Source organism: Pituophis catenifer, unplaced genomic scaffold (assembly GCF_029215685.1).
Source record: "Pituophis catenifer annectens isolate HBS135680 unplaced genomic scaffold, rPitCat1.0.hap2 SCAF_16, whole genome shotgun sequence".
Lineage (NCBI taxonomy): Eukaryota > Metazoa > Chordata > Lepidosauria > Squamata > Colubridae > Pituophis > Pituophis catenifer.
The window spans coordinates 10,844,207-10,865,404 of NW_027256896.1; the positions used below are offsets into that span (position 1 = coordinate 10,844,207).

The following is a 21,198-nucleotide window of genomic DNA, read 5'->3' on the forward strand; positions in this document are numbered from 1 at the left end:
AAAATGCTTCACTTGACATTGTTCATTGTTTTATAAAAGCATCGCCGCTAAACCATTTTAAGCGAAATCTCTTTCTCTCTGATGCAAGTTGAATGGACTTAAGAGCCCAGCCAGAGAGAGAGGAAGATTTGTGGTGGTGGCTGTGGTTGTTTTTCCCAGGATGAATTCTTGCGGCTTTTGACTGCTAAAAAGCCCCGTGGCAAATACATACAAGACCTTTCCGTCCATAAATCAAAAGAACTTGTGATCCATCACCGCTCAAGACTTTCTTATTTCATCAAGCTGGCCTGAGTCTTTCCCCTTTTTAAATGGAAATTTTAAATTTGGTTTTAAATTATTGGGGTTTTAAATTTGTTCAGCCAAATTATTTAATTCGTTTTATTTTATTTTAAATTTTGTATTTATATGTTTTATTCTATGGCTGTTCACCGCCCTGAGTCCTTCGGGAGTAGGGCGGTATATAAATTCAATAAAATAAATAAAATAAATAAATAAAATACTGATAAAAAAATTACATCCCTCGTGTAAAATTGCATTCCTTCGCTCTCCTTCCTCCTGCCTCTCTGGTTTCCATTCCCATTAACAGTCCTTAGCCCCAAGTCACTGGGCGTCATCAAAGTCATTCTTTCCCCCCCCCCATCCAGACTAAGAAATAGCATCTTAATTTGCTATCGTGGTTTAATTGCGGCTAGCAACCCATATGCAGAAAACAAAATCTGGCCAGCAAGGTTCCCAGTGGCATTTAAATATGTACAGATTAACAGAGTTGGAAGGGACCTTGTAGGTCATCTAGTCGAACCCCCCCCCCCAAAGCAGGAGACCCTACACCAGAGGTGAAATCCAGCAGGTTCTGACAGATTTTGGAGAACCGGTAGCGGAAATTTTGAGTAGTTCAGAGAACCGGCAAATACCACCTCTGGCTGGACCCAGAGTGGGGTGGGAATGGGAATTTTGCAGTATCCTTCCCCTGCCATGCCCAGCAAGCCACGCCCATAGAACCGGTAGTAAAAAAAATTGGAATTCACCACTGCCCTACACCATTTCTGACAGATGGCAGTCCAATCTCTTCTCGAAAGGTTCCAATGATGAAGCTCCCACAACTTCTGAAGGCAACTTCTGTTCCATGGGTTGATTGCTCTCACTGTCAGAAAATGTCTCCTTATTTCTAGGTTGAATCTCTCCTTGATCAGTTTCCATCCATTATTCCTTGTCTGGCCTTCGGGGGCTTTGGAGAATAGCTTGACCCCCTCCTCTCTGTGGCAGCCCCTCAAATATTGGAAGACTGCTATCCTGTCTCCCCTGGTCCTTCTCTTCACTAGACTAGCCGTGCCCAGTTCCTGCAACCCTTCATCGTATGTTTTAGCCTCCAATCCCCTCAGTATGTTGGTTGCTCTTCTCTGCACTTTTTCTAGAGTGATATATTGATATAGAATGATATATTGATCAGTGTTTCTTAAACTTAGCAACTTTAAGATATGGCTGGCTGGGGAATTCTGGGAGTTGAAATCCACCTATTGCCATGGTTGAGAAACACTGTATTTTGATGCTTCCAATGCATTTTCTTTCCGTGAGTAAAAAAGGGAATAAAACCGTTTAGGTGTCAGCACTTCAAGCTGCAGTTACTCTAGAGCTGACATAAGAAGGAGAAGCGGAGGCATCTGGAAAGGGACGTTTGACTTTTCACCTACTTATTTTCCCTGGAGATAATATCCCCTAGGAGATGGGATGGGGGAAATTCCTTTGCGCTGGAGTAGATTAGGGGTAGAATGACTTGGAAGATGGCCAATGAGTGCAGGGGAGTGGGGAACGGAAAGGGAGGGTTTTGAGGCTGGAAGTCAGTATTGGCTTCGATGGAGTCGGGTTTAGAATGCCGTGCTTAATAAATAGGAGTTTTTCTTCAAAGACTTTGTTTGAAATGGCAATTTATTTGAGACGACCTCGAAACTTGACATCAGGATATTTTAGCTTTTTTGAAAATCACTCTTTGTTCTTTTCGAGCTGTTTTCCACTGATGCTGCTGATGCTGTCTTCCTCTTTCGACAGCATATCGCCCAACAGCTCCAGAACCTCCTGCAGTGGCTGATGGGTGTGCCAGCCGGTCTAAAAATGAACAGAGCTTTGGATCAAGTGCTGGGCCGCTTTTTCCTTTACCACATCCACCTCTGGCTTAGTAAGTGCCCTTCTCTTCCTTTGTCTGTGACATGTGACAAACTCCTTTGTGCCACTCGAGGAACACCAACTGATGCCATCTGATCGTTTAGACTACAAATCCTATCATCCTTGATTTTGCTGGCTGGCAGGCACCAGGCTGGAGAAAGCAAGAACTGCCCACATCTGAATGTGTTGTTGAATGACGAATCTCTTGTAGAGGTTCTAGAAGCCGTGCTCTGGAACTGGTGACCTAAGATTTGAGAATAGGACAGGACACCGTAGAGTTGCGTGTCCCATTCTTCTCTTAAGTTGCTCTGCAACTCTCTTTGATACCCAACAAGCACATAAATAGATAGATTATAAATTTATAGATTTATAAATTAGCTATTACCTATCTCCTTCTGCTTATGATTATAACCTTGTTGCTTGTGTCTTCATGATCTATATTGTTTTATTTAGTTATTTCCTGATATAATTTATGTTGATTGCTTTATTATAATATGATACTTGATTAATGTATTTTTATGTAGACTGAGAGCTTCTGCACCAAAGACAATCACACTTGGCCAATAAATCTGTTCTGTTCTGTTCCGTTCCGTTCTGTTCCGTTCCGTTCCATTCCGTTCCGTTCCGTTCCGTCCCGTTCCACTCCACTCCACTCCCCTCCACTCCACTCCACTCCACTCCTACTCTATTCCTATTCTCTTCTACTCTACTCTTCTCCTATTCTACTACTCTACTCTACTCTACTTCTATTGTATTCTACTCTACTCTACTCTATTCCAACTCTATTGCTACTCTACTCCTATTCTACTCTATTCCTACTATATTGCTACTCTACTGCTACTCTACTCCTACTTACTCTATTCCTACTCTATTCCTATTCTACTGCTACTCTACTCACTCCTACTCTACTTCTATTCTGTTCTATTCTACTCTACTCCTATTCTACTCTACTCCTACTCCTATTCTACTCCTATTCTATTCTACTCTACTCTACTCCTATTCTACTCTACTCTATTCCGACTCTATTGCTACTCTATTGCTACTCTACTGCTACTCTACTCTATTCCTGCTCTACTTCTACTCTACTCTACTCTGCTCTGTTTTCTTACAAAGGTCATGCTTGTTTGTTCTTTGGACTGTTGGTGAGATACAAAGCTGTTGTCATTTTAGGCTCTGTTTTATTTGTTGTTGTCATTGTTCAGTAATTCCAAACCCTTGATGACCTGATGGCCATTGTTTCATCAGGATTGCATTGACTGTTCCTTTAGAGTGTTATAGGCTCAGACTTGGGTCAACAGTGGTGGTATCTAACCATCTTTTCTTTCAGTCTCTTTTTTCCGTTTGTTGTTTCTAAGCATTGGGAATCTTCTCCATTGACACTTTCCTTGGTTTGATGCACCTAAAACTGCTAAGTTTTAGCTTCACGTTTAGGACTTGCAGTAAGCATCCTGGTGTTACAACACCTGAACACTAGAATTCAGATATCAGATTTCATTTGTTTCTCAACAAGCTATAATCTTTATGGTTATCCTTTCCACTATTGTTTTGTAAGAGATTTGACCTTTATCTTATTTATTTATTTATTTATTATATTTCTATACCGCCTTTCTCCCGTAGGACTCAAGGCGGTGTACAGTCAAGAAAAATATAGACACACAAACATCATAAAATTGCTAATTAAAATTATTACTTAGTTTGGTCAATTAAATAAAACCCAGAATTAGATAACATTTAAAAAATCATTCACATGTTCGTATGTTTAGCCCCGCCTGTTGGAACATCAGGGTCTTGAGGGCACGGCGGAAAGCACGGAGATCAGGGATATTCCGTATCTCCAGGGGCAGTTCATTCCAAAGGGTTGGAGCCCCCACAGAGAAGGCCCTCCCCCTTCTCTGGGAGTCGCCAGTTGGCATAATTTGACTGACGGTACCCTGAGTAGTCCCTCCCTATGAGAACGAACTGGTCGGTGGGAGGCTATTGGTGGCAAAAGACGGTCTCGTAGGTACCCAGGTCCTAAGCCATGGAGCGCTTTAAAGGTGATAACTAACACCTTGAATCGCACCCGGAAGTCCACCAGGAGCCAGTGCAGCTCGCGTAGGAGAGGTGTTACATGGGCGTAACGAGCTGCGCCCATAATCACCCGCGCGGCTACGTTCTGGACCAGTTGGAGCCTCTGGGTGCTTTTCAAGGGGAGCCCCATGTAGAGAGCATTACAGTAGTCCATACGGGAGGTAACTAGGGCTATCTTGATGGAGATAGAATGTTTTAAAAGGGCTATTTGCAGAAATGGTTGCAGGTTTGTCTAGTCTAGTGAAAAGAACTAGGGGTGACATGATAGTATTTGAGGGGCTGCCCCAAAGAAGAGGGAGTCAAGGCTATTCTCCAAAGCACCTGAAGGCAGGACAAGAAGCCATGGGTGGAAACTAACCAAGGAGAGAAGCAACCTAGAACTAAGGAGAAATCTCCTGACGGTGAGAACAATTAACCAGCCTTGCCTTCAGAAGTTGTGGGTGCTCCATTCTGGAGGCTTTTTTAGAATAGACTGGACAGCCACATGTCTGGAATGGTATAAGTCAGGGGTCGGCAACCTTAAACACTCAAAGAGCCACAAAAGTCCTAACAGAAAGCCCCCCGTTCAATTCTGGAGCCAACCAGAAGTCCAGTTCCCCCACCATAGTGTCTCCTCCTAGCGTGGCGTCCTTTTTCCTCTACCTGTCCTAACCGAAAGCCCTATCAATTGTGGAGCCGACTGGCGACAAGGAGCCGCAGCAGAGGGATGAAAGAGCCACATGCGGCTCCAGAGCCGCGGGTTGCTGACCCCTGGTATAGGTCTTCTACTTGAGCAGGGGGTTGGACTAGAAGACCTCCAAAGTCCCTTCCAATTCTGTTATTCTGTTCTGTTATTGGTGATAACTCTCATCGAAGAGAGATAGTTGCTCTTTTTTAAGCGCTGCTGTTTCCATGTTCAGGCTACATCCATCTGATGTCTCCATTCATTGAGAAGATCTTGTGGTACGTTGGCTTGTCCGCTTGCCTTGGCTTGACGGTGGCCCTTTCCATCCTCTCCGACATCATTGCCCTCCTGACGTTCCACATCTACTGTTTTTATGTCTATGGAGCCAGGTAGGTGTGCTAGGTTCACGGGGGTTACCAGGCAAGCAATTCATTAGTGGAACGACTTTCCTCCAGAAGCTGTGGGTGCTCCATCACTGGAGATTTTTAAGAAGGGATTAGACAACCATTTGTCTGGAATTGTATAGGGTCTCCTGCTTGGAGTACAAGACTTCCAAGGTTCCTTCCAACTCTGCTATTCTGTTAAAGAAGTTCTCCTCACCTTCTGCTCATCTACTATTAAATGGGGAGCAATTGTGTTTTGTAACAGTGGACAAAAACAAGACATTGGCGTGCCTAAAAAATCCTCCCAGGCTCATCCATGAAAGGTTCTCAGACCAGGAGAGGACTACTGCTCCTTCTGCTCCTGTGCCTTAATTCAATAGAATTAAGAATTCTATTAATAGTCTATTAAGAATAGAATTAGGGACTCAGGGGCTAAGACGCTGAGCTTGTCAATTGAAAGGTTGGCAGTTCAGCGGTTCGAATCCCTAGTGCTGCGTAACAGGGTGAGCTCCCGTGACTTGTACCAGCTTCTGCCAACCTAGCAGTTCGAAAGCAGGTAAAAAATGCAAGTAGAAAAATAGGGACCACCTTTGGTGGGAGGGAACAGCGTTCTGTGCGCCTTTGGCGTTGAGTCATGCCGGCCACATGACCACGGAGACGTCTTCGGACAGCGCTGGCTCTTCGGCTTTCAAACAGAGATGAGCACCGCCCCCTAGAGTCAGGAACGACTAGCACATATGTGAGAGGAGAACCTTTACCTTTACCTTAAGAATAGAATTAAGAAGAGATTGGACAGCCATTTGTCTGAAATGGTGTAGGGTTTGCTGCCTGCGCAGGTGTTTGGACTCCAAGATCCCTTCCAATTCTGTTATTGTGTTATTAATCGTCTCAGTTTGATTAAACCACTTGACTTCTGATCCGGAAAATTGTATTTCGAACGTAAATGTGAGAGAAAGGAACCAAAACCTGGTTTCCTTTTTTAAAAAAACAAACTTGCACAAAATAAATCATCAGAGATTGGAAAAACCATGTCTTATTCTGGAAAGCAGGTCAGAAAGAAATTAAAAGGGAGATGGGCAGACAGATAATGAATGAAGAGGATAGTACAGATTAAAGAGTGCAGAGAAGAGCAACAAAGAGGATTAGGGGACTGGAGGCTAAAATATATAAAGAACGGTTGCAGGAACTGGGTTTAGTGAAAAAAAGGACTAGGGGAGACATGATAGCACTCTTCTAATATCTCAGGGGCTGCCACAAAGAAGAGGGGGTCAAGCTATTCTCCAAAGCACCTGAAGGCAGGACAAGAAGCAACGGGTGGAAACTAATCAAGGAGAGAAGCAACTTAGAACTAAGGAGAAACTTCCCGACAGTTGGAACAATTAATAAGTGGAACAACTTGCCTCCAGAAGTTGTGGATGCTCCAACACTGGAAGTTTTAAAGAAGATGTTGGATAACCATTTGTCTGAAGTGGTGTAGGATTTCCTGCCTAAACAGGAGGTTGGACTACAAGACCTCCAAGGTCCCTTCCAACTCTGTTATTCTATTCTATTCTAAAGATAGCACCTTTAACTTATGGCTAAACCCAAAGCAGACAAACGAAACCAGATCTGGATATTATATTTCCTAGATGCCTTCAAGCAGAACTGAAAATGTCCCAAACACTGAGTGCCTTCCGGCTGGCTTACGCTTCCCAAAATACAAAAATGCCAATATTAGCGTCAGCAGCAAAGAAACAAGCTAAGAAGTTGCCAGTGCGTTCCATTCCCGATCCCTTCATTAAGCAAGCCCGTGTTTATGGATTGATTTCCATTTGAAGAGGCTTTTCTTTTTAAGTAGTCAAAACCAAAATAAAACCCCAACCCTCTCCCTTTGGGAAAGCGCAGGAAGTCGTGGGAATCACATTGTTAGGCCACTTTTACATGTGGGAATTTTCTCGCATGGCAGTCAGTTCTCAGGCTGTCTTTTTCCCCATTGCCCTGACCTCAGGATCTCATATTACCCTTGCAAAGCCCAGCAGCCAATCCACACAATTTTCCATTTTCCATATATATAAGTGCAAGAAAGGTTATTGCTAAGACACTTGCTCCTGCGGAGAAAAGCTATGACAAATCTAGACAGCTTACTAAAAAGCAGAGACATCACCCTGCCAACAAAAGTGCGTATAGACAAGGCTATCATTTTCCCAGTTGCAATGTCTGGCTGTGAAAGTTGGACCATAAGGAAGGCTGAGCGCCAAAGAATTGAGGCCTTTGAACTCTGGTGCTGGAGAAAACTCCTGTGAATCTCTTGGATTGCAAGGCGATCAAACCGATCAATCCTAGAGGAGATCAATCCTGCACTTTAGAAGGCCGGATCCTGAAGAGGAAACTCAGATACTTTGGCCACCTAATGAGAAGGAAGGACTCCCTGGAGAAGAGCCGAATGCTGGGAACGATGGAGGGCAAAAGAAGAAGGGGACGGCAGAGAACGAGGTGGCTGGATGGAGTCACCAAAGCAATCGGCGTGAGCTTAAATGGACTCCAGAGGATGGTAGAGGACAGGAAGGCCTGGAGGAACGTTGTCCATGGAGTCGCAATGGGTCGGACACGACTTTGCAATTAACAACAAAATTCAGATTGTGGCTGGGTCTCACAGCTGAAATTCCTCTTACAAGTACTGTCCCACCCAAGCACCTCTTACAAGAGGTGAGCAATCCTAAACCTGATCACCCATGTGGCAGCATCCAGAACATAACCTAAATTCCGCAGCCAACATCTGGGGACCAAACCAGAGTACAAGTAATCCTTGCTTGGTAACCATTCAAAGTTACAACAGATTCCATCCCCCAAAAGATATTTATGTCCCAATTCTGGAGTTACAATAGTGGTATCCCCCTCTGGTCACATGACTGCATTTTGAACACTTGACAACTGCCTCGCCTTTATGGTGTTTGCAGTGATCAGAATTAACAGAGTTAGAAGGGACCTTGGAGGTCTTCTAGTCCAACCCCCTGCTCAGCCAGGAAACTCTCTACCATTCCAGACAAATGGTTGTCCAAAATCTCCTTCTTGAAAATCTCCAGTGATGGAGCACCCACAATTTCTGACTTCTGCAGACACATAGTTGTATTTATGACTTTTTGCCAGTTTCACGCCCTTCTGGCCAATTTCTGACAAAAAGCACTCATAGGAATGCATTCACTCGCTTTATGACTGACTGCCACATTTGTTTTATGACCACTGCAAAAAAAGTTAGTAAGATCCAGTTGGTCATGTCGGTGCCTCGACTTAAGTCCGTTGTGACTTACGATGGAAATTCCATGTTCCATTAGGTTGTCGGACTACCTGTATTAGGCTAATGTCAGATGCTCTTATCACCCAGGTTCCTTTCTAAGCTTGTTGCAATATCTTGCACTAATTGAAATTTCAGCGTAGAGCAGCCTCATATACAGTTCCAAGAAACACAAACATTAGATGTTGCCATTTGGTTGAGGTTATTGCTGCCAAAGGAGGGTCAACCAGTTATTAAGTCCAAAGGTTCACATACTTTTTCCTCCCTGCACTGTGAATGTTTACATGTTATGTTCAATTAAACCATGGCAACATCTAATGTTTGTGTAGTATTATTTTAAGCAGACTGTGTTTTTTTATTGTTATGACTTAGATGAAGTTCAGAGCACATTTTATGACCAATTCATGCAAAAATCCACGTAATCCCAAGGGGTTCACATACTTTTTCTTGCAACTGTATACAGGTAGTCCTCAAGTTACAACATTTCGTTTGGCGACTGTTCAAAGTTACAGTGGCACTGACAAAAGTGACGACCTTTTTTTGCAACAAGGTCACTGTTGCAAAAACAGTTGTCACTGTTACAACTGTTGTAGCATCCCCATGGTCACGTGATTAAAATTGGCAACTGGCTCGTATTTCTGACGCTTGCATTGTCCCAGGGTCATGCGATCCCCTTTTGCGATTGTCTGACAAGCCAAATCAACGGGGAAAGCCAGATTCACTTACGAACCGGGTGAACTAACTTCACAACTTGCGGTGATTCGCTTAACAAACTGTGCCAGGAAAGGTCGTAAAATGAGGCAAAATTCACTTAACAACTCTTTTCGGTTAGCCACAGAAATTTTGGGTTCAATTGTGGTCTTAATTCAAGGACTTAATGCTTTGCAGGAATGTGAAGGAGAAGCTCTTAGCCTGTAGTGGAACCTGCCAGGCCTGGAAGCCATCTTTTTCTTTGGGCCTTCAGGCCTGCCACATTTATTGCTGTGGGAAACTGGGAGTGGGGATTGTATGGAGCAGGGGAGATATATAGTCATAATAACATTCCTTTCTCTGGGAGTCAAGGACATCTTGCCCGGTGACTGGGAGGCATCTCCAGTTGGGACAGTGCTTTGATTGGAACTTGTGATGGACATGTGGGTGTTGGGCAGGGATTTGGACTTTCTTCTGGGTGGGGATGCGGTGGCTCAGTGGCTAAGACTCTGAGTTTGTCGATCAAAAGGTTGGTAGTTCAGCGGTTCGAATCCCTAGTGCCACGTAACGGGGTGAGCTCCCGTTATTTGTCCCAGCTTCTGCCAACCTAGCAGTTTGAAAGCAGGTAAAAAATGCAAGTAGAAAAATAAGGGCCACCTTTGGTGGGAAGGTAACAGCATTCCATGCACCTTTGGCGTTGAGTCATGCCGGTCACATGACCATGGAGACGTCTTCGGACAGCGCTGGCTCTTTGGCTTTGAAACGGAGATGAGCACCACCCCCTAAAGTTGGGAATGACTAGCACATATGTGCGAGAGGAACCTTTACCTTTATAGGTGGGGAAAACCTGGAAGCTTTCAGATTCGAGTTTTCCCAGATGTGCCAATATGACATCTCTAATAAAATGGAACTTTGGGGAACTTTGAGCCTTGGAGTCTTCTTTTATTGGGGGTGTTTTGTTGGGAGCCCACTTGGGGGAGGAAACCTTTGATCTTTAGATCTACATCTGCTGTTTCTCTTTTTTTTTAAAAAAAAATATTTTTATTTCTCATAAACACATTTACATGCACAGTCATTTCCATCATTTTTCATTCATCTTTTCTTTTAACTTCCATTTTTAATTTTTACTTTTTTGGGACTGCTCTTTTACCCTTTACCTTTACTCCAACCTTTCTTCTTCTCCTCCCCTTCTCTTCCTTCCTCTCTCTTCTCCTACTTCCTTCGTTCTTTCTCTCCTTCTCTTTCCTATTTCCCCTTCTCTTCCCCCACTCCTTTCTTCTTCCCCCCTTCTAACCTTCTCCTCTACTCCTCTTTCCCCTCCCTTTTCTTCCTCTCCTTTTTCCTTTCTTCTTTCTCCTCTTCTCTCCTCCCCTCTCTTCTCCCTTCCTCTCTCTCTACTCCTTCCCCTCTGTTCTGTCCCTGTACCACACACTCACCCCCACAGACGGCCCGGAGTTAATAAGCCACACGACAAAACTCTTTGAAGATAAAGCTGGCAGCAACCCAGTGGCTAGCTGCCAATTCAGATTTTACTCACACAAAACAAAGATTAGACTGCAAGCATTCCGATAAAACAGGCAGAGTGTCAACAATACAAGGATTAATCCAAATGCAGTCCAATAAAGCAGGCAAAGTCCAGTAACGCAGAGATCATGGAGTATTTCCAGTTTTTGCTCGTCACAAACTGAACCGGCCACCACACCCACATTTATACCCTGTGGGGTGTGGTCCAGTGACTCAGCTAATCTCTGGCACGCCTTCCCCTCTGCAGTGCACGCTTCTCCCTGCGCTTCTGTTGCGGGTCCAGCCAGCACTTATCTTCTTCGTCGCTGTCCACCTGTGGCTGCGGGGACGTGCTTGGCTCTGAGCCTATCGTTTGGCCTTCGGTGTCCTCCGGAGGCATTGCCAGAGAGGAGGCTCCTGGAGAGGGAGGCCTTGCCAACTCCTCTCCCTCACTCTCAGAGTCTGCATCTGTCGATAGCCCAGGCTCATGCAACGGAGCCACAACACCCTCTCTCCTGTCGTTTCCCTTTTCAGTTCAATCTAAAGTGGTATTCGAGCAGCCCCGGTTTTCTAATTATCTTAGAAAAATGGGAAGACCCCAGGTCCAGATGGATTACCAGCAGAGGTATATAAAACTCTACAAGACGTACTAAGCAATGTGATGCTGCAAGTATTCAATGAACTATTTCTTAAAGCTAAAATTCTGGACTAATGGATGGAGGCATATATAACTTTAATACATCTGCTGTTTCTCAAGAGAAAGCCAAACACCCGTGAGATTCTTGTAAACTGGTCATCAACAATCAAGGAACTTATTTGACCCTTTCTGGTAGCTGTTCTACTTGCTTGTCCCCGACACAGCCTTTGTTATTTGAATGGACCCCACTAGAACCGAGTCTTGGATAGAAGTCTGGGGGTTTTATTTCAGGGCCATCCTGAACTTTCTCTTTTCCTCCTCTGGACTTAGGCTTTATTGCTTCAAGATTTACGGCTTGTCCTCTCTGTGGCGCTTGTTCCGAGGGAAGAAATGGAACGTCTTGAGGCAACGCGTCGATTCCTGCTCCTATGACTTAGACCAGGTAAGGGCTCTCAGGGGGGCACCAGTTGGTGGACAATCATGGTGCGATCACAAATACACTTCCGGGTACATTTGTTCTGACCTAGGCTTTCCAAGAGCATGAAGCAGACTCCTTGTCCCGACAAAAAAACCCTTTTTATTCACATCCAGCAAAGTCTTTCAAGGGAGAATTTACAGTCACAGACCTTATCTGGCTTGGGGAGCTGCCAGGCTGATATCTTCAAAACTTGGCAAGGAGTCTCGGAGAGTCACAAACCAATTAAGCAAACTAATTGTCTCCTGCAAACTCCCCTCCTTTTTCTCTCCTCTTTTATTCCTCATGGGAGGGGCCATTCACCGTCCACCTGTGGCCTTACTCCTGAGCCGACCCTTGTTCTTTAGCTGTTCCCTTCTCCTGGCAGCTCTGCACATGCGCACACTGGGAACAGGCTCCAGCTGTTCATCTGCCTCACTGATGTTTGACTCCGAAGGCAGCTGATAACTGTCAGACAGCCCTGGCCCCCTCTCTGCCTCCGACACAGAGCCCTCATCAGAGCCTTCCCCAGACTCCAGGACTGACCCATGTTCCTCCCCAATCTCCTCACTGTCCGAATCTGAGAATCTGTAGATGTCTCCGGGGGTGGGGGGAATAGCCACAATTACGGTCTCTATACAGGTAGTCCTTGACTTATAAGAAGTTCATTTAGTGATTTTTCAAAAGTGATTTATGACCATTTTTCACACTTATGACTGTTGCAGCATCCCCACATTCACAGGATCCAAGTTCAGACTCTTGGCAACTGGTTCACATTCATGACATTTGCAATCTCGTGGGGGGCGGGGGATGTCACGCGATCCTCTTTCATGACCTTCCAACCCGCAAATTCAAGGGGGCAGCCAGATTCATGTAACAACCATGTTACTACTTTTACAACTGCAGCGGTTCACTTCAACAACTTTGGCAAGAAAGGTTGTACAATGGGGCGAAACTCAGTTAACGGATGCCTCACTTAGCAATGGAAATTTGGGGCTCCGTTGTGATTGTAAGTCAAGGTCTACCTGTACGATCTCCGTGCGTCATAGGAAACCGTCAAACATCTTAGGCGTTGTGAATGTCAGGAATAGCAATAGCACTTAGATTTACAGTATATACCTTATAGACTTATATACCATATTTTTCAGACTTATAAGATGCACCGGAGTATAAGACGCACTAAGATTTTGAAGAGGTAAACAAGAAAAAAAATTTTTTTTTTGCCCTCCCCAGCCCCCAGGAGCACTCTGCAGGCCTCCCAAACCCTCTGTGCATCCTGTTTTTGCGAAAAACGGGATGCGTAGAGGGTTTGGGAGGCCTGCAGAGTGCTCCTGGAGGCTGGGGAGGGCAAAACCACGATGTGTGGGAGGCCAAAAACGGAGCCATTTTCACAAAAACAGGGCCCGCAGAGAGTTTGGGAGGCCTGCAGAGTGCTCCTGGGGGCTGGGGAAGGCAAAAACACGATGCATGGGGGTTTTGGGAGCCCAAAAATGGCTGTATTTGGTTTATAAGATGCACCAACATTTCCATCCTCTTTTTTTGGGGGGGGGGGGAGTCTGAAAAGTACTGTACGTATATATATCCATCACGGTGCTTTCCAGCCCTCTCTAAGCAGTTTACAGAATCAGCCTCTTTCCCCTGACAATCTGGTGTCCTCATTTTACCAACCTCGGAAGGATGGAAGGCTGCGTCAACCTTGAGCCGGTTAGAATCGAACTGCCGAATGCGCCAATTCAGGCCCACTCTTTACCCTGATGCAGCCTGTTTATTACCAAGCCCTGAACGTCACTGTTCTCCCCTGGCCCATTTTCAGACAATTATAGCAGAAGGGGGCTTAGTCTTAAGAGACCCTTTGCCGCAGGTGCCCTGTGCCACATAAGTCACAGCCCGGGTGTGATAATGGGTTGGCGGTAGGGAAGGAAGCGATTTCAATCAAAGACACCAAATAATTACAGCCGTAGCCAACAGCGTTGCCATAGTTACCTGCCGATTTGTGTTTCTATTAAAAAAAAACACCCGTTCCACGGGCTTTTTGGAAGGGAGCTGGGCCCACGTATTTCCAACAGGATGGTAGGGAGGGTGGAATTTATTTGCGACAAAGTCTTTGCTTTTTTCCACCCACATGTTAAGACGTCAAGGCAACAGCCTGATCAGCAGCAGGGAGTTCTGATCTAGGCTTCCCAAGCGCATGAAGCAGACTCCTTGTCCCGACAAAAAACCCTTTTTATTAAATGACTGTGAATTCCTCTCATTCACATCCGGCAAAGTCTTTCAAGGGAGACTTTACAGTCACAGACCTTATCTGGCTTGAAGAGCTGCCAGGCCGATATCTTCAAAACTTGGCAAGGAGTCTCAGAGAGTCACAAACCAATTAAGCGAACTAATTGTCTTCTGCAAACTCCACTCCCCTTTCGCTCCTCTTTTATTCCTCATGGGAGAGGCCATTCACTGTCCACCTGTGGCCTTACTCCTGAGTCGACCCTTGTTCTTTAGCTGTTCACTTCTCCTGGCAGCTCTGCGCATGCGCACACTGGGAACAAGATCCAGCTATTCGTCTGCCTCACTGATGTCTGACTACGAAGGCAGCTGATAACTGTCAGACGGCCCTGGCCCCATCTCTGCCTCCGACGCAGAGCACTCATCAGAGCCCTCCCCAGACTCCAGGACTGGCCCATGTTCCTCCCCAACCTCCTCACTGTTTGAGTCTGCCACCAGCAACACAGGGCTCCCGACACCGTTAAGTTTCTTGAAAGAAAAGGAGAGAGAGCAAAGTCTTGAAAAAAAATCTCCCCAAGCCCAAGGGATCTGTTCTTTTGGTCACCCTATAGACAGAGATCACAAGAAGAGCAGGTGGGGCAGATGGAATCTGGGCTCCTCCTGCTTCTCTCCCCTGTTGCTACAAACTCTTTCAAGGGGTTTTGGTTGCTCTTCTCTGAGAGATATTCCCCTGACCAAGGGGCAGGAGCAGTGTCACCAGAGTTACATTCATTCTTCCTAGAAAGACTTCAGAACATGTTTTCCAGCTGTCAAACATTTGCTTTGATCTCCCTGAAGCTACTTGAAGAACCTGGTGCCAGGGTTCCAAGTAACACCCCCCAACGAAAGAAAACTCCGAGGCTAGAAGTTCCTCAAGGTTCCATTTTATGAGAGATGTCATATTGGCACATCAGGGAAAACCCGAATCTGAAAGCTTCCAGGTTTTCCCTACCCATAAAGGTAAAGGTTTCCCTTGCACATATGTGCTAGTCGTTCCCGACTCTAGGGGGCGGTGCTCATCTCCGTTTCAAAGCCGAAGAGCCAGCGCTGTCCGAAGACGTCTCCGTGGTCATGTGGCCGGCATGACTCAACGCCAAAGGCGCACGGAATGCTGTTACCTTCCCACCAAAGGTGGTTCCTATTTTTCTACTTGCATTTTTTACCTGCTTTCGAACTGCTAGGTTGGCAGAAGCTGGGACAAGTAACGGGAGCTCATCCTGTTACGCGGCGCTAGGGATTCGAACTGCTGAACTGCCGACCTTTCGATCAACATGCTCAGCGTCTTACCCACTGATAATCTCTGCTAATTCTACTTGTCTTTTCTTTTTCCAGCTATTCATTGGTACTTTGCTGTTTACCATCTTGCTGTTTCTGCTGCCCACAACTGCATTGTATTACTTGGTGTTTACTTTGGTGAGTCTGCCTTTTCTGGAATTAATGCACAATTGAGAGGGTTTGCATTCAAAGCAATGTGAAAAGTTGGAAGGACTGTTAAAACGCTAGAGAACGTCAAAGAGAATTAAATAGCCAGTTCAGATGATTAACAGAGGCGGGCAGGCCTTGAATTCAAAGCCAAAAGGATGCTTCGTTTGCCGTGTGGCTGCGTCTCCTTTTAGAAATGGCCTTTTTTTCTAGGCTTGCGTGACTGGCCTGCGCACCCCAGGAAAAAATGGATTTAGAATAGAATAACAGAGTTGGAAGGGACCTTGGAGGTCTTCTAGTCCAACCCCCTGCTTAGGCAGGAAGCCCTCCACCACTTCAGACAAATGGTTATCCAACATCTTCTTAAAAACTTCCAGTGTTGGAGCATTCACAACTTCTGGAGGCAAGTTGTTCCACTGGTTAATTGTTCTCACTGTCAGGAAATTTCTCCTCCATTCTAAGTTGCTTCTTTGATTTAAAGACTTGCAGACCCGTGCTTTCTGTCCATCATGTGCCACCAAAAGGACCTTTTAAGTTTTTTCCAAATAGTCACACAATCTTGTTAGACATCCTCTTCTTCAAATCTAGTATGTCCTGTAGTGTTGAGGTGATGTTTAGCTGCAAACAGATTCCAATCCCTAACTCACTCAGCTTTTACCAACAGCATCTGTTTGGATGATAGGAGGCAAAATTTAAGGGTGCAAGAGAAAACTCTGGCTCGGGGTGAAATCCAGCAGGTTCTGACAGGTTCTTGAGAACCGGTAGTGGAAATTTTGAGCAGTTCAGAGAACCGGCAAATACCACCTCTGGCTGGCCCCAGAGTGGGGAGGGAATGGGTGTTTTGCAGTATCCTTCCCCCAGGAGTGGGGTGGGAATGGGGATTTTGCAGTATCCTTCCCCTGGAGTGGAGTGGGAATGGGGATTTTACATTATCCTTCCCCTGCCACGCCCACCAAGCCACACCACGCCCACCAAGCTATGCCCACAGTAGTAAAAAAAATTGGGTTTCACCATTGCTCTGGCTGATAGGTAGTGACCTAGATTGGCAGTACAGAAGTATACTACTTGGAGGACTCTGAATAGGTTGAGGGTTGGAGTGCCTAAATATAAAACCAATATGCTTGATTTTACATTTACATTTTACATTTACATTTTACATTTACTTTACATTTACACCAATATGCTAAGGTTGCAGGAACTGGGCACGGCTAGTCTAGTGAAGAGAAGGACCAGGGGAGACAGGATAGCAGTCTTCCAATACTTGAGGGGCTGCCACAGAGAGGAGGGGGTCAAGCTATTTTCCAAAGCACCTGAAGGGCAGATAAGGAATAATGGATGGAAATTGACCAAGGAGAGATTAAACCTAGAAATAAGGAGGAACTTTCTGACAGTGAGAACAATCAACCCATGGAACAGAAGTTGCCTTCAGAAATTGTGGGAGCTTCATCACTGGAAGCTTTCAAGAAGAGACTGGACTGCCATCTGTCAGAAATGGTGTAGGGTCTGCTGGATGGGGAGTTGGACTAGATGACATACAAGGTCCCTTCCAACTCTTAATCTTAATGCTCAAGGGGAGGCTCTTAGTGGATAGCAACACGCTGTGTGAATGTGGAGAGACACAGAGCCCAGCTCGTCTGCTGCTATGTCGGCTACTACCAGAAACACGTACCGATAATGACTTATTTTTGGCCAACGGCAAAGCCAAGAAGGTGGCTTCGTGAAAGTTTGATCTAGACACGGAAGAAGAAGAAGCACAGAACAGCTGAATAGAAGAATAGAATAGAATAGAATAGAAAACTTTTATTGTCACTTTGAATGTACACAAATTGGCATACGGTAAAAATGAAATTTAGTTGCATGTAGCTCTTAAAGGGTCACCACCTCTAATTTCACGCTATATAAACATGACAAGATAAACAAACAAACAAACAAACAAATAAATACAAAATTATGTATATACCCACATATATTATATGACACAAAGAAACAACTCAGTCTAGTTCGGATGTATACATGTGCATGGCAAGAAAAAACCTAATCTTGCGAGTTTACCAGACAGATGGCATAGGGAACAAAGTTGTTACAGAATCCTGAAGTCCCGCTAGAAATACTTTGAAACCTCCTCCCAGAGGGGAGCAACAAAAACAGGCCCTGAAGTGGGTGTGTGGGGTCTCTAACAATGCTTTGAGCTCTAAGCACATAGCGCTTATGAGCAGTATCCTGAATAAAGGGAAGTGAGCTTCCTATAGTCTTCTCTGCTGTCCTCACCACTCTCTGTAGGGACTTTCTATCTGAGGCACTGCTGCCACCAAACCAAACCAAACAGTGATGCAGTTAAGATGGAAACTTTTATACTGTTGCCTGGCTGTGAAACTTGCCAGGAGTTGGGCCAGTAAATGTCAACACCAAAAACTAACAGAAACAAATCTTTCCTTTTAGCTTCGTCTCCTGGTAGTCCTTGTGCAAGGCCTAATCCATCTGCTGGTGGACCTCATCAACTCTCTACCCCTTTATGCCATCGTCCTTCGACTCTGCCGAGGCTACAGACTCGCCTGTAAGCTCTATAAATCCATATTGTAAATTGGGGGGTTGAACATTTTGCCCAGAGTCCCGTTTATGTTGGTCATACACGCTTAAAATCAGGAATCGGTGGCACACAAATAGATATACACTACATTGGACAGAGAATTAACTTGCTACCGGCTGACAGGTCAAGTCCTGTAAATTCCAACTCACTACAGGTAGTCCTCGACTTACAGCCACAATTGAGCCTGACATTTCTGTTGCTAAGCAAGACAGTTGTGTTTTTCCCTCTATTACGACCTTTCTTGCCACAGTTGGCCATGGAAATTTGAGACTCCATTGTTAGTCGTAATTGGGCTACCTATAAAATGAGTTTCACCGACAATAATGTAGCACATAACCAACATTTGGAACATAAACTTCTAGGAACAAACCTGGTTGCGTTTAAACTTCCTGCAGGTAAAGCAAGATTTTTATCTCCATGTTATTCTCTGTTTTTAAAAACCAGATTTGGCCTTTTGCAAAATTCCTCCAGCTCATTGCCATGGTTTGTCAATTAAGCCTTTTTCCTTCCTACACCTGCTTTTATTTTTGTGTGTTTTCAGCTGGTGTCAAATTCAGAGTTCTAGAGCAGGAAACTGGCATCCCTCTTCGACTTCTGATGCAGGTAAATCCTCGTCCTTTTTCTTGATTTCTTTGGAGAATGTGCTCATATTCAGAAGGCCTTGCAATTCTGTTCTACCATCGGCATATACTCATGCTTCATTTACTATTACTAATATCCTAGTAATATGAGCCCTGTGTTGTGGCCTGCCAGCGGATCTGGCAGCAGATTCAGACAGTGAAGAGATTGGGGAGAAACATGGACCAGTCCTGGAGTCTGGGGAAGGCTCTGATGAGTGCTCTGCGTCGGAGGCAGAGAGGAGGCCATGGCCATCTGCCAGTTGTCAGCTGCCTTCAGAGTCGGACATCAGTGAGGCAGAAGAACATCTGGAGCCTGTTCCCAGTGTGCGCATGCACAGAGCTGCCAGGAGAAGGGAATAGCTAAAGAACAAGGGTCGACTCAGGAGTAAAGCCACAGGTGGACGGTGAATGGCCCCTCCCTTAGGGAATAAAAGAGGAGCGAAAGGGAAGTGGAGTTTGCGGGAGACAATTAGTTCGCTTAATTGGTTCGTGACTCCTTGACAAATTTTGAAGATATCGGTCTGGCAGCTCTCCAAGCCAGATAAGTTCTGCGACTGTAAATTCTCCCTTGAAAGACTTTGCTGGATGCGAATGAGAGGAATTCAGAGTAACTTAATAAAAAGGGGGTTTTGTCAGGACAAGGAATCTGCTTCATGCTCTTGGGAAGCCTAGGTCAGAACACCCTGGTGGCCCAGTGATTAAAATGCAGTATTGCAGGCTAACTCTGCCGACTGCCAGCAGTTCGATTCTGACCGGCTCAAAGTTGACTCAGCCTGCCATCCTTCCGAGGCTGGTAAAATGAGGACACAGATGGTTTGAGGGCCCTATGCTGACTCTTAAACCACTCAGGGCTGTAAAGCACTGTGAAGCGGTATATATGTCTTAAATGCTACTGCTATTTCTATCCTTCTGAGGTCCGATGGAATAATCATGGAAGGACGGTTGTGTTGTTTCCATTGAGTAGAGCAGGGGTCTGCAACCTTAAAACACTCAAAGAGCCATTTGGACCCGTTTCCCACAGAAAAGAAAACACCGGGAGCCACAAAACCCTTCCCGGGCCTGACTATTTCCTGAGCGGCCACAAAACTAGCATATGTAGTTGAATTAAACGTTATGTTTTCTTCTGAAACTTTTCTTTTCTTGGATTTATCCATGGTTGGCCTACCGGGGGTTGAAAAGCTCAATAAATCACGTGCCAGCAGATGTCACACATTGGCAGTTGTGATGCATATTTTGGATGACAGGGAGCCACAGCAGAGGGTTGAAAGAGCCACATGCGGCTCCAGAGCCGCAGGTTGCTGACCCCTTGAGTAGAGCTATCACAATTGGACTGTAAGAATTTGCTGGATCCTTAGGTGGAAGCAAAGAGCCAGCAATTGTGGAGAATTCTGGGAGTTGAAGTCCACCCCATGACTTAAATTTGCCAAGGATGAGAAGCATTGCCTTAATCTCAAGACATTGTATCAATAGATGGTATAATGTTTAATTAAACATTTAATTAAGTAGTGTACGTTACTAAAGCCAATACAGATATTTCTCCTCTTACCTGTTTTACACGGAGGGTATCACATTAATTAGGATGTCTACACGGTAGGTAGCCCTATCAAGTTGAACAGATATTTCCTCGAAAAATATTCCCACCTTGTTTTCTGATCTGAAATCAGCCGGAAAATAAACGTACAAAAAAAAAACCTCCATTGGTTTTCAAACCTAACGTCTTTAAAAAAAAAAAGAAGAAGAAGCTACGCGTGCACAAATGTTTCATTATTTCAGAGACAAAGAGGAGATATTTTATTGGGGATCCAGTGGCCTTCTGTGAAATCGCACGGAAGCCATTTCCAAAGATTTCTGGGCCGTTTGACCAGAGTGCCAGTGGAAAGCCACTTCCTCCGGCAAATTATTAGGTTTACACGCGCTGGGAAAGGCAAGAAAAAACAGGTCTGGCTGCATTTAGTTTTGGATTGCGTTCAATTTGAGTACAGTTCAATTCTCTTAAATGCTGAGCCAAGCTTATATGGAAGTGGTTTGCTGGATCGGGGCCAGAAAATATACCATATTTGGGGGGGGGGGGGGAAGAGGGAGGGATGGAGCTACATATGGAGTAAACATTTCGGTTGTGTAGAAATATTAACCTGCTCCGTGCCATGTCCTCAAAAAGAAAGACTCTTCAAGCTGGTTTTAGTAAATTCCCCCGTCTATTAAAAACCAAGGTCTTATCTCCGACACACATAGAGTTTCTTCCCTGTGGAGCAGTGATGGGTTTCAAATTTTTTTACTACCGGTTCTGTGGGTGTGGGTTGGTGGGTGTGGAATGGCTTGGCGGGTGTGGATTGGTGGGCGTGGCAGGGGAAGGATACTGTAAAATCTCCATTCCCTCCCCACTCCAGGGGAAGGATACTGCAAAATTCCCATTTCCTCCCGATCAGCTGGGACTTGGGAGCCAGAGAATAGATGGGGGTGGGGCCAGTCAGAATTTTTACTACC

At 45.1% G+C, this 21,198-nt stretch overlaps 1 protein-coding gene across 2 annotated transcripts in view; it reads left to right on the plus strand.

The window, feature by feature from the left end:
- Nucleotides 1-21,198, plus strand: part of PIGQ (phosphatidylinositol glycan anchor biosynthesis class Q) — a 53,364-nt gene that overhangs the window by 29,177 nt on the left and 2,989 nt on the right. For both annotated transcript variants that reach the window (XM_070954871.1, XM_070954872.1), the window contains exons 5-10: nt 2,044-2,170; nt 5,127-5,280; nt 11,706-11,817; nt 15,418-15,498; nt 17,947-18,061; nt 18,636-18,697. In XM_070954871.1, the coding sequence (XP_070810972.1) occupies nt 2,044-2,170; nt 5,127-5,280; nt 11,706-11,817; nt 15,418-15,498; nt 17,947-18,061; nt 18,636-18,697 (651 nt within the window). The remainder of the gene's footprint in view (nt 1-2,043; nt 2,171-5,126; nt 5,281-11,705; nt 11,818-15,417; nt 15,499-17,946; nt 18,062-18,635; nt 18,698-21,198) is intronic.